This window comes from Erythrolamprus reginae, chromosome 1, assembly GCF_031021105.1.
Source record: "Erythrolamprus reginae isolate rEryReg1 chromosome 1, rEryReg1.hap1, whole genome shotgun sequence".
Taxonomy (NCBI): Eukaryota; Metazoa; Chordata; class Lepidosauria; order Squamata; family Dipsadidae; genus Erythrolamprus; species Erythrolamprus reginae.
In genome coordinates, this window is record NC_091950.1 from 132095922 (window position 1) to 132109255 (window position 13334).

The 13334-nt window shown below is 38.8% G+C and overlaps 1 protein-coding gene across 1 annotated transcript in view; it reads left to right on the forward strand.

The window, feature by feature from the left end:
- LOC139163247 (mucin-6) overlaps window positions 1–13334 on the forward strand; it is a 68179-nt gene that overhangs the window by 24949 nt on the left and 29896 nt on the right. The window contains exons 15-22 of the mRNA XM_070744222.1: window positions 1599–1690; window positions 3568–3700; window positions 4993–5242; window positions 5766–5818; window positions 5906–6015; window positions 8544–8695; window positions 8957–9098; window positions 11996–12106. Coding sequence (XP_070600323.1) covers window positions 1599–1690; window positions 3568–3700; window positions 4993–5242; window positions 5766–5818; window positions 5906–6015; window positions 8544–8695; window positions 8957–9098; window positions 11996–12106 — 1043 coding nt within the window. The remainder of the gene's footprint in view (window positions 1–1598; window positions 1691–3567; window positions 3701–4992; window positions 5243–5765; window positions 5819–5905; window positions 6016–8543; window positions 8696–8956; window positions 9099–11995; window positions 12107–13334) is intronic.

Here is a 13334-nt window from a genome sequence, read left to right on the forward strand (position 1 = left end):
GTGTGAGTGCGTGAGAGGGGATGAAATAGTGATTTATGGATTTGTTGACTGAAGAAAGTATTTATTGTGGGACAGAAAGGATTTTTCTAGCATAATTTTAAAGAGAGGAGAGGGACAGCGGTGGGTTCCACTTACATTCCCTACTGGTTCACAGTGTGATGGAAGTACACCCCTATCACGTCACATAAATGACCCTCTGAGCATGCTTTGTTTCTAGCCGCAGTGACTGGAGAACGGGTTCAGGGGTGTGGACAGTCAGCCATTACTGCAGGTTTAATGAGTGGGTGGAAATTCCCATCACGGGTACAGGTGAATCGGTCCAAACTGGCAGCCACCCACCACTGGAGAGAGATAATCTGTTTGTAACTGCCACAAAAACAGATAAACAGTCTCTTCTTTGATTTTCTTTTTTTCCTTCTTTCATTAATTGTATTGTTTCTTGTAGTTTTTCTTTTATCTTTTTTCTTCCTTTTTACTTTAAAACTACATGATTCAAGCTGATCTATGTGAAACCTTTAATAAATATTATATACCAGTATATACGCTTCTCCCAGTGGTGTGGTCCTACTGGAATGCCTAATTGTGCACAGCTCCGCAGCTCTGGCATGCAAGCATGTGTTCGTGGACATTTCTGCTTCTTTCACTTGTGGAGGAAGTGAAATCTTGCCCACATGTGCATCCCCTCATGAAATTTTGCTTCCTCCATGTTGGCGAACTCATGATTCCATGCCAAAGCCACAGAGCTGTGCACAATTAGGTGTTCCAGTAGGAGTCCACCACTGGCTTCTCCCTAATTTATGCTAATAATTGTTGCCACCTTTCAATAATTGCTTCATATTTATTGTATCCTGAGGAGATTAATTTTCTTTCACAATAACAGCTGTGGCCTTTGTTGCTGATGTGCTGTTGCTGCTGCTGTTGTTGTTAATATTTTGGTTGAAGAAGAGTTTTTTATAATATCGTACTTGAGTATTGAATAGTCTCAGTGACATGATCTCTGACTGGATAGCATTCTCAGAGCTCAGATATTGGCTAGCCGAGTCCAAGCAATTATTATCTGAAGCTGCTGTCTGTAAGTTCCGAACTCACAATCGTGCAATATAAATACAACCTTGCAAAATGCATTTCCAGTCTGCAGATGATGAGTTGTTATGGGAGAAGTATACATTGTTTTTTAAAGTCTTAGGAGATGATTAGCCACTAGAATAACAAGCGAAATGGCAGCAGTTATAATATATTATTTAAACATTGCCATTCTACTTAAAAAGCATAAACTTTTGAATTTCCGAGATAACGACGCAAAAGGGTACATCATGCTTATAACTGAGTAAAATATTCATGCTATATAAATTGAGAAATTAACTAGGGAATGGATATTTTATATTCAAAATTCAAAATAGATTAAAATTGGATAGGCTTCTGGAAACTTTAAGAAAAACACAAAAATATAACTTTAACTGGCTTATGTAGTGAGAAATTCCACCAGGGAAATAATTACAATTCTAGCTTGACTATGGTCTCCAAAGCAATATTCAATTTTCAATTTAAGATGAACTCTGGTATCATTGAACTTGATTCATACCTATTTTCCTCCTTAGAAATATGTGCAGAGACCTACTGTTCGGTTTTAAAAATGAATCCACTATTTCAGAAATGTCATTCAGTGGTGAATCCTGATCCATTTGTCAAGGTAGGGATTTTTGTGTTTTGAGGAGAAAATGTTCTGCCGGACATTAGATTATGAAATGTATGACAGAGTTCAGTAGCAACTATTCTTTGGGATTTGATATTTTTCCTGATTTATTTGAAATAATCTTTGCCAGATCCTCACTCATTTTTAAGAACTTATGTAATGTAACGAACCAAGGCCCTGGGCTACAAATCAAAAGGCTGTGACATCTAGTCCTATTTTAGGTATGAAAGCCAGCTGGGTAACTTTGGTCCATTAACACTCTCTCAGACCCAAAGAGTTGTTTTGTGGGGGAAATAGCAGGAAATATTATTATGTATGTTTGTTCATATTATGTATGCATGTATATTCGCTGCCTTGAGTTATTTATAATAATAATAATAAAGGTGGGATACAAATAAATTAGACAAGATGGTAGAACAGAGGAATAACAGGAATAATAACCCTATCCCATTCCATCAAAGATGTCTCTGGAAATAAATGGAAAGAAATATAGTTGCATCAGGTCCAATGCCAACCTACTTCTTTCCCTACATGGTAGGATGCAAGCAATATTCTGTGGCTTCTGATGTTATCCAGAGTCCCAAATATTAGGCAGAGATAGGCCTTGGAAAGAAACAAATAACCACATTGGATAGTCCAATCTATAATAACATTGAGAAATGGAAGAGAAACCTGTATTCCACTGGATGTTCACCATAAAGCATCTTTGAACTGATTTATGGCTTCTGTAAGATTCAGAACCATTTTAGTGATAAATGGCCTCTTTTCCAAAGGCCAAGGTCTTTTTCGCCAAAGGCCAAGATCTGATGATTTTTAAGATCGTCAACTCAACTAAATAATATTTCTCATCTTTTCTCTTTTCCTCTTCTTAAAAAAATAGTATGTTTAGTCAGAAGAAGATCCCACCCACTAGCATATTCTGAGATAAATGGAGTTGGAGTTGAAGCATTAAAGACTTCCTCTTTATAGTCTGGAATGTATGTCATGATGTGTGGAATCAGGATAATAATGCAAATTTGTAGTTTAGAAAATTATCAAATTTGCTAGAGCACTTCAGGAAACAATGCATTTTTCTTATTTCAATCTGCATGATAGGATGAGTTTATGCTAAAGGTAGATAATGTGAACTGATATACAATTTTTGTCTGAAACTTCTTGCCATTTATTATGCTTATATGACTTGTAGCAGTAAAAGTCCAATAAAAATATAGTTCAAAGTGGGCAATTTATCTTACCTTCAGCAGTTTGTCAGAGTTCTCACCGAATATTGCTGTACCAGGCTCTTCAATTCTTCATTCTTTGTAGCTCAGACTACAAATTATTCCTTATTCTCCTGATAAATTACTCCACATAATATATTTTATTGCTTCTATCAGTTCTACTTTGTTTAACTGTGGGTATACATCACTGGATGTTTAAAATTAGGTGTTTAGCCCTTTAGGAAACTGTCAGATATATTTGGCAGAAAATAACATTTTAAACTTCTGAATATTTATGTATTTTCAGAATATGTGTGGAAAAAAAATAGCTAGTTCACATTACCCAAAATGCCAACATGAACCTTCTAATTGATAATGAAATCAATATTTTGCAGTATTTCAACCAATCTTTCATTTGGGGTCCCATCCAAACCCATAGACACAGTTTCATTTTCATAATGAATATTGTCTTTATTCTGGAATACAAAATACTATGCATGTTTTTCTCTGTGAAATGGGGACTTCTTTAAGGACATAGAGCTGCTCTAAAACAGTTTCATTATTCGATAACAAAACAAATTATATTAGCATGTTTCACATGTATTTGAACCAGTTCTAGTGCTCCAGCATTCAAGATTTCTGATGTGTTATTGACTAAGTTCAACTTGTTTTCAGAGATGTCAATATCAAGCTTGTAACTATGAAGAGACCTTTCCATATATTTGTTCTGCTCTGGGTTCCTATGCCCGTGAATGTGCTTTAAAGGGAATATTTCTTGGGAACTGGCGCAATACAGTCAACAACTGCAGTAAGTAGCCTCCAGATTAGTTTAAATTACAAGAATTCCTCACTTCACTAAATAGTTTTAATACAGACTACTAAATATACAAGTAGTCCTTGACTTATGACCACAATTGAGCCCTGAACCTATGTTGTTAAGTGAAAAAAATGTTAAAAGAATTATAGTTCATTTTATAACTTTTCTTGCCACATTTGTTAAGTGAATCACTGCACTTGTTAAATTTGTAACACAGTTGTTAAGCAGCTTCCCCATTGACTTTACTTGTCAGAAAGGCACAAAAAGTGATCGCATAACAACACACACATCCCTTCTACAGAAAGGGGCGGCATACAAATCTAATAAATTAGTAGTAGTAGTAGTAGTAGTAGTAGTAGTAGTAGTAGTAGTAGTATTCTGGACACTAAATCATCATAAATATGAACCAGTTATCAAGCATCCAAATGTTTAATTATGTGACTATGGGAATGTTGAAATGGTTATAAGTGTGAAAAATTGTCATAAGTCACTTTTTCCAATGCCGTTGTAACTTTGAATTGTCACTAAATGAACTCTTTTCAGTTTTTCCCCCCATTTTTTCCTCTCCATCTTGTCACATGCAGATTTAATATGTATATACCTTCCAATATTACATACAACCCACATAATTGCACATTTTATGCATTGTTCATAAACCAATATCTTATTTAATTTCTTTCCTTTACCAACACCGGTCTGCCCCTTTAAGTATTCTTTCTTGCACTCCCCTCCCTCTTTCTCTCTTTTCTCCTCGTATCTACTTTCCCCTTCACTCCTCCTCAACCTCTCTCTCCTTCTCTTCCTCCTTTCTACTTCCTCTTTAGTAAGTTGAAGGCTACCTGTAGTTGATCTAGCCTTGATGATCTATGTAGTAATGGATCTTGCAATTCGTCTCATATAATGAAGACTCATATTTGCTGTTTTCATATTATCATGTCCAAATTGAGTAGATATTTGAGAAAGCTGTTATCAGGATTCAAGGGTTCTCTGATGCTCCAGCTCCTTTCCCAGCTAGAAAGAAATCTAGCTAGGTTCACACCATGAATGTGCTTGCATACATAGTGTGTACTGCTAACATATTATGTAACTCACTTCACTGGTACTACAAACCCAGAAAACTGGAGCTTATTCAGTAAGCTGTAATTAAATAACAATCTGTGCATGGTGTAAAGGGGAGATGTTGGGTCACTGAATTTCCAACTACTGATTTCTTGTGTAAAGAGAAACAGGGTTATTGCAATTTTCTGACTATCCAAAGCTAATTATGTTGTTTGTTTTTGCAGCTGTATCTTGTATTGGAAATCAGACATTCAGCTACAGTGCAGAAGCTTGCGACCGGACATGCCTGTCCCTCTCCAGCAGAGAAATTGAATGTCATCCCACTGACGTGCCTATTGATGGCTGCAATTGCCCAAAAGGAACCTACCTGAACCACAAAAATGAGTGTGTCCAGAAATCTCAGTGTCCCTGCTACCTGAAAGGCAGAAAGATCATTCTGGCAGATCAATACACCGTAGTCGATGGAGCTACATGGTAAGTAACGGGACCCAGGGGAAGAGCCTTCTCTGTGGTGGCCACAACCCTTTGGAACCAACTCCCCCCAGATATCAGAGTTGCCCCCACCCTCCTTGCCTTTCATAAGTTCCTTAAAACCCACCTCTGTCGTCAGGCATGGGGGAATTGAGACTTTCCCTCCCCCTAGGCTTATAAAATTTATGCATGGTATGTTAGTATGTATGATTGGTTTCTAAATTGGGGTTTTTAAATTAACTTAAATATTAGATTTGTTTACATTGTATTATTATTGCTGTTAGCCGCCCCGAGTCTGCGGAGAGGGGCGGCATACAAATCTGATTAATAAATAATAAATAAGTCTCTGTTGACAACTTTCTGTTAACATTTTTCCACATCAGTTGAAACGTGGTTTTGAAACATTAAACTAGTTCAAGAGGAAAATTATATAGCTTCTCCTAAATGATTCAGGCTCAGACTTTGTGCAAAAATTCTTGAGTCTAACTATCTGTAAGAGCATTTTAATATACCTTTTCTTTTCTAGCTACTGCATTAATGGAAATCTGACTTGTATCGGCAAACCAACAAAACTCTTAGGTATGGATCACATTTTCTTTCCCAGAGTATCCTTTCCCCCTACATGACAGAAATATCACATTATGCTTGTCTTATTTCCCTTTGCAGAAATCTGCAGCCCCCCAAAAAAGTACATTTCATGTTCAGCCTCCTCAGGAAGCAAATATGGGGCTGCTTGTGCACCAACATGTCAAATGCTGGCCACTGGAACAGGCTGTGTAAGTCAATACATTTGTAATACTTAAGGGCTATCAAAAGCATATGCTGTAGCTGTGTGATGGGGAGACTAGTTGCACTAATTCTATGATGAAATGTCCTTCTGAAATGTAACCTCTTTACAAGCCAGACCAAAGCTTGGCCCATGAAATGAAATGCATATTCTTGGAATATTGATGATCTTATGCAAAAGAAAATGATCATAAATAAAAAATGACAGCAATATCTGAAAAATCAAGGGAGAGAGCAGGATTTTCAGTTCTAGTCATCGCTGTATTGAACCCACAGTCTAGTTAGTTCTTTATGGGGGATATGATTCTGATGCTGCACCAAATTAAACAGACCAAAACATTCTTGCCATGGGTTAATAACAAAGGAGCTGTGGGTGATGAGAGCTATGTCACCCCAGAAGGCTATAACTCTGTGCACAAGTGAAGTAAATGAGAAATACTCTGCCCATTTCCCATCTTATTGTTGGCCTTCTCCAGGTCCCGTTGATTAAGCAATGTCATCTGGTGGGCCCCAGGGGAAGGGTCTTCTCTGTGGTGGCCCCAGCTTTCTGGAATCAACTCCCCCCCAGAGATTAGAATGGCAAGTTACCTAAGACCCACCTTTGTCGCCAGACATGGGGTAACTGAGATACCCCTGAGCACATATAGTTTTATGAATGGTGTGATTGCATTGAATGGTTCTTAATGATGGGTTTTAAAATGTTTTATTTCTTTTTAATATTGGATTTGTATATTGTTGTGATTGTTGTGAGCCGCTCCGAGTCTCCGGAGAGGGGCGGCATACAAATCTAATACATTATTATTATTATTATTATTATTATTATTATTATTATTATTATTAATTATTATTGTTGTTGCTGTTGTTGTTATTTACACCGCAGCAGAAAAAGAATAAACCTACAGCATCATAGCCAGACTGTTTGTATATTTCATGAATTTGGAGGTTGCAATTCTAGATCTCTTTTGCTAGGAGCAAGGTTCACTAAATTCAGTGATTTATATAACGAAGCATGATCATACTGTAAATCACATTCCTTCAGTCTCAATATGTGCTCTCATTTTAGACTTGGTTTTGGAGTCTATTCATCTTCATAGTTCCAAAGCCACAATTTGATACGAAGTTTTAAAATGTTAGATTAGCCCAGGGCTAATTTCAAGTCCACTCTCAGCCACAGAAGTTCACTAGGTAACTTTGGGCCAGTCATTCCATTTTGGGTCTACCTTCCTCACTGGATAGTGGAAGGGGGAAATGGGAAGAGGAAGCACTTGGCACATTGCCTTGAGTTCTTGCAAAAGGCAGAATGGAAATCTAAGAAATAAGATAAACAATAAGTAACAAGTAACAAACAGACTAAACCATATGGATGCAGATGCTCTTTATAGTTTAACACAATGATTTTAAAGTCATACAAGAATGTAGCCTTATGGTTCAACTATACGAAAGAGCTATTTTCAAACAATTGCTTAAAAAAGCACATCTGGACCTATACTTTTCTATGGGAAAGATGAGAAGTTAATCATATGTTCATACACTGTATACCATTATGCATATTCTCCCTGACACCCTGTTGAATGTTTGTCATAAATCACAATCTTTTTTGCAGCTGGGGTAATATATAAAGAATATAACTTATTTTCACTGATCATTTGTTACAGTGACAAAAGGTATCAAGCAATTTTTGCATTTGACAAAGTTTATGAGGACTGTTGAGTTGATTCACAGCTTTAAAATTAAGATTCTATTGGGAAAGGCTGCAAGAATACAAACATATCCTTATAAAAATCTTAACCATTTGGAAAACTGATCACTATTTTAAAACTTTAATTTCATAAAATCTAGTACAGTGATACCTTGTCTTACAAACTTAATTGGTTCCAGGATGATGTTCTTAAGGTGAAAAGTTTGTAAGACGAAACAATGTTTCCCATAGGAATCAATGGAAAAGCAATTAATGTGTGCAAGCCCAAAATTCACCCCTTTTGCGAGCCGAAGCGCCTGTTTTTGCACCGCCGGGATTCCCCTGAGGCTCCCCTCCATGGGAAACCCCACCTCCGGACTTCCCTGTTTTTGTGATGCTGCAGGGGAATCCCAGCAGGGGAATCCCAGCATCACAAAAACGAGTGCTTCGCTGGCAACGGAAGTCCGGAAATGGGGCATCCCAGTGGCGGCGGTGGGTTTGTAAGGTGAAAATAGTTTGTAAGAAGAGGCAAAAAAATCTTAAACCCCGGGTTTGTATCTCGAAAAGTTTGTATGATGAGGCGTTTGTAAGACGAGGTATCACTGTATTTTGTTATTGTATTTTCTGAGACTACACCAACTCACCAACTCAGTTTATAATAATACTATTTATAATTGTCATTTAACAGCATCAAGCAATTGTAGAGAAGTTTATTGTACTTAGTATATTTTTTTAAAAAAATCAGTTCAATAAAGCTAGGTGCATCTGTGCTTCAGGTAGCCTTTGTTTTCCCTATACTGTACTGTTTTTAGTACATGACAGAGTCCTGATCTTTTCCAGATTCCTACCAAATGTGAATCTGGGTGTGTTTGTGCCCCTGGACTATATGAAAAGTTAGATGGTACATGTGTGTCACCTGAGGAGTGTCCTTGTGAATATGGTGGCATTTCATATGAAAAAGGACAAGAAATCAACACTGGCTGTAATACATGGTAAGGTTTCTCACTCCAATCATTTGCATCCTTGGCCAAATTTCAATTCAATTAATAATTCATATGCCTAGGAAATGTCACAACTCTTTTTCTATACAGTTCATTAAACACCAGCTAGCGAAGCATTGCTAATCGAATATATGAATTTAGAAAATAAAATTAGTATCATATGAAAACACCAAAGGAGCTGTTTTCACAAAGCATCATGCAAACTTCTTATCCATTTCAAATCTTTCTAACAAATACTTTATGTCTTATCAGTACCTGCACAAGAGGAAAATGGAAGTGCATTCAGAATTCCATGTGCTCTTCAACATGTAGTCTCTACGGGGAAGGTCATATCACCTCCTTTGATGGACAGCACTTTGCATTTGACGGCAACTGTGAATACATATTAGCTATGGTATTTTCTCTTTTATTGTACCTTGCACACCTGTGGATAATGTGCTTAAAGCATGGTCATTACTATATGTATGCTCAAACTGATAAAATAATTCAAGCCCTATGGTCTGGAGTAAGTCCAGGTAGTCCTTGAGTTATAACCATTCATTTAGTGACCATTCGAAGTTCCAACAGCACTGGAAAAAAAGTGACTAACAACCAGACCTTGTACTTAAAACCATTGCAGCAGCACCATGATCCCATGGTCAAAATTCGGGTGCTTGGCAATGATTGTAGTGTTCCAAAATCTTGTCATTACAGATTTGTGACTATTCCAACCATTTTCTAACAAGCAAATGGAGGAAGCTGGATTCACTTAAGAACCACAGGATCATTTAACAACTGCAGCAATTTGCTTAACAATCATGGCAAAAAAAAAAGAAAATCATGATTAACTTAACTGCCATTTTTAATGAGAGAAATTTTGGTCCCTGTTGCAGTCATAATTCCAGGACTACCACTATTGAGGAAAAAAGGCATTCTGAAATATTTATGCCCACTGTTTGAATTTAGGATTAGAGGGAGCATTATGCCAGAATGCCATATAGCCTGTGGTTCCAGGGCTAATGCGACTCTTTGAATATGCCAGAGAATTGTAACATGACTGACAAAAATTGCCACAGAATTGTAACGTGACTGATAGGCAAAATTATTAAGTATGTGGTGAGGGATCTAGTTATATTTAGTATATTCAAAATAAAATATAATTTAATTAAGTCACATTTGGTTTTTGTTCCTAAACCAATCTTTGTCCTAACCTTCACTATTTCTTTTTGGTGCAGACTTTGACACTGAAAATATACTGTGTTTCCCCAAAAATAAGACACTGTCTTATATTAATTTTTGCTCCAAAAGTTGTGCTACGTCTTATTTTTGGGAGGTGCCTTATATTCCGATCCTTCCCCTTTAATTCTTGGAGCGTTGGTACGCTCCACTTGAAGAGCCTTCCTGCCCCCGCTGCCGCCGATTTCGCTGCTGCTAATTTCTCTGCCGCCGAGCCTCTCAGCTGTCTGGCAGCCCACATGTCTTCTGTCGGTCACGGCGGTGGAGCGGCAGCCAACAGAAGACACGTGGGCCGCCAGACAGCTAAGAGGCCCGGCGGCAGCAAAATCAGTGGTGGCATCCCAAAAGTGGAGGAGCAGCTCCCAATGCTGACCAGCCCAAACCGTCGGCCCCCTTTGCTGCTGCAGGCGGGTAGCCGCCCATCCGTCAGGCTGTCTTCTGCCTCCGGATCTGTAGGCATGCCCATGGCAACCTAGGGCTCATCCCCAAGTGGCGCCGGCACTGAAAAAAGACAGGTCCAGCGAGGGGGCTGAGCCTTGGCCATTGCTGCCCAGATTGCACTTTCTGCCCCAGCGGCGGCCAACAGAAGACATGGTGGCAAGATCTGTGGCAGCAGAGGTCCTGTGAGCCACCAAGCAGCTCAGTTTTGGGGTTAAGTAAAACCAGGAATGGAGGAGGGAGAGGGGAGGAAGAAAGGAAGCATCTCTATTTTGTGGTCTCAGAACGCAACCCCCGCCCGTACCGTATGTAAACTTGACTACGCCTTATTTTCGGGGGGGGGGGGTGCCTTATAATAGCAAATTCTCCAAAACCTCTGACATGCCTTACTTTCGGGGTACGTCTTATTTTCGGGAAAACATGGTATTATGCACTGCAATATTATTAGTTCCCTAATTTACACTTCTAGATTTGGCAACAAGAGCTTTTCTGACCAAGAAAAAAAAAGTAATATAAAAATAGATACATTTTCATAGAATAGTTGGCCTATAGAAGAAACCACTACATCACCTAATGTTTTTGTATAACTTTCCCTGCACAAGATGCATTGCATTGTTATTGTTAAGTGTCATTCTTATATTTAAAAATGTCATAGGAGTTGTAATGAATTCAAAGAACATGTGCTAATATCTTCTTTCTATTTTAATTCCCTTTCCACTTGTCCACACTCAGATCTTGATACTTTTTGTACACTTTACATATAGGAGGAAAAAAATGAGACTAAAATAATGTTAGGCATTTAAGGAGGTGACTTTTGACATCACTAAGGAAAAACTGGAAATAACCTTACCAAAAAAAAGGAGAATGAAGGAGGACTGAGATCTGTTTACAATGATAACTGATAGATATCATTGATAGATATCAACAGATACAAACTTAAAGTAAACCGCTCCAAACTCGACTGCAGGAAATACGACTTTAGTAACCGAATAGTTGATGCATGGAACTCACTACCTGGCTCTGTAGTATTCCCCTAATCCCCAAAATTTACCCTCTCAAAATTTACCTCTCCCAATTCCTAAGAGATCAGTGAGGGGTATGCATAAGTGCACCAACATGCCTTCCATCCCCTGTCCTAATGTTTCTCTCTTACTAGTATCGTGTATATAAACATTGTTATATCTTTACATATTTGACGTAAATATGTACTTGACAAAACAAATAGGTAAATAAAATATCCTTTTATTCTCGTTTAAATAGAAGTGGAATGTACTGTAACGGAAAATATTTTCCCCAGGTGGGCTTTATAATAAGGTAACATCAGTGTTCATTATTCCTCATAATTCATCATGCTTTAGCTGGAGTTGAGTGCATCAACTCTTCAAACAGAGAATGCCTTCAAAGACAGGAGCATACTCTGACTGTCCTACAGGCAGAACTAGTAAATGTGGTTATCTAAATTGAACATCCCTAGTGCAAAGCTCGATCAATACCATGGTTAGATCTAATATTCTTCAGTTTGCTTGGGTCTAGGATTCCAAAAGCCTAAGAGGCTGTATTTAGGTACCTTAATTTATCACATGCATTTTTGCTATCCCGAATAAATGAATTATTATCTGGCTCTGCATTCCCTCCTAGGATGGCTGTGACGTGGCTAAATCCCCACATACTTTTAAAATAGTGACTGAAAATGTTGTCTGTGGAAATACTGGGGTCACATGTTCCAGAGCAATCAAGATCTATCTTGGGGTAAGAACATGCTATAGTTACTTTTTTTGTGTGAAGAAGAATGTTGCCATGCTGAAGGAATGGACAGAAATTTGGGAAAAGAGAGAAGTACTATTGTTTAGGAAAGAAGCTGATAAAATAATAATTAGTGGTGTTTTTTTAATGACACTGTACTCTACTTTTTTTTTAAAAAGGGGGGGGTCGACAAATCCAAGTGACTTGCACTACAAACATACCCAGGGGGTAGTTGTGATGAGAAGTGGGTTTTTTTCCAAATCTTAGATAGTGTGTATAGCGACCTATTTTCCTTGACAAATTGGATCTGTCCAGTGTGATATATGGGAAATGTAGAAAGAGCTGTTTATAGCAAGTCATATCCATCTATATAGTCTACTCTATGGCAGCAAACTTTTCTTTCCACCTCCTATTTAATCACCTCAATTATTAAATTGTCCCAATTATACAATATGGGTGAGATCATCCTGGGTGAGATCATCCAAGGGCATGGGGTGAGGTATCATCAATATGCCGATGATATCCAGTTATACATCTCCACCCCATGTCCAGTCAATGAAGCAGTGGAAATGATGTGCCGGTGCCTGGAGGCTGTTGGGGCCTGGATGGGTGTCAACAAACTCAAACTCAACCCAGACAAGACGGAGTGGCTGTGGGATTTGCCTCCCAAGGACAATTCCATCTGTCCATCCATTACCCTGGGGGGGGGACTACTGACCCCCTCAGAGAGGGTCCACAACTTGGGCGTCCTCCTCGATCCACAGCTGACATTGGAACATCATCTTTCAGCTGTGGCGAGGAAGGTGTTTGCCCAGGTTCGCCTGGTGCACCAGTTGCAGCCCTATTTGGACAGGGAGTCATTGCTCACAGTCGCTCATGCCCTCATCACCTCGAGGTTCGATTACTGCAATGCTCTCTACATGGGGCTACCTTTGAAAAGTGTTCAGAAACTTCAGATCGTGCAGAACGCGGCTGCAAGAGCCATTGTGGGGCTTCCAAGATTCACCCACGTTTCTACAACATTCCGTGGCTAGCATTGGCTGCCGATCAGTTTCCAGTCACAATTCAAAGTGTTGGTTATGACCTTTAAAGCCCTACATGGCATTGGACCAGAGTACCTCCGGAACAGCCTGCTACCGCACAAATCCCAGCGACTGATAAGGTCCCACAGAGTTGGCCTTCTCTGGGTCCCATTGACTAAACAATCTCGTTTGGTGAGCCCCAGGGGAAGAGC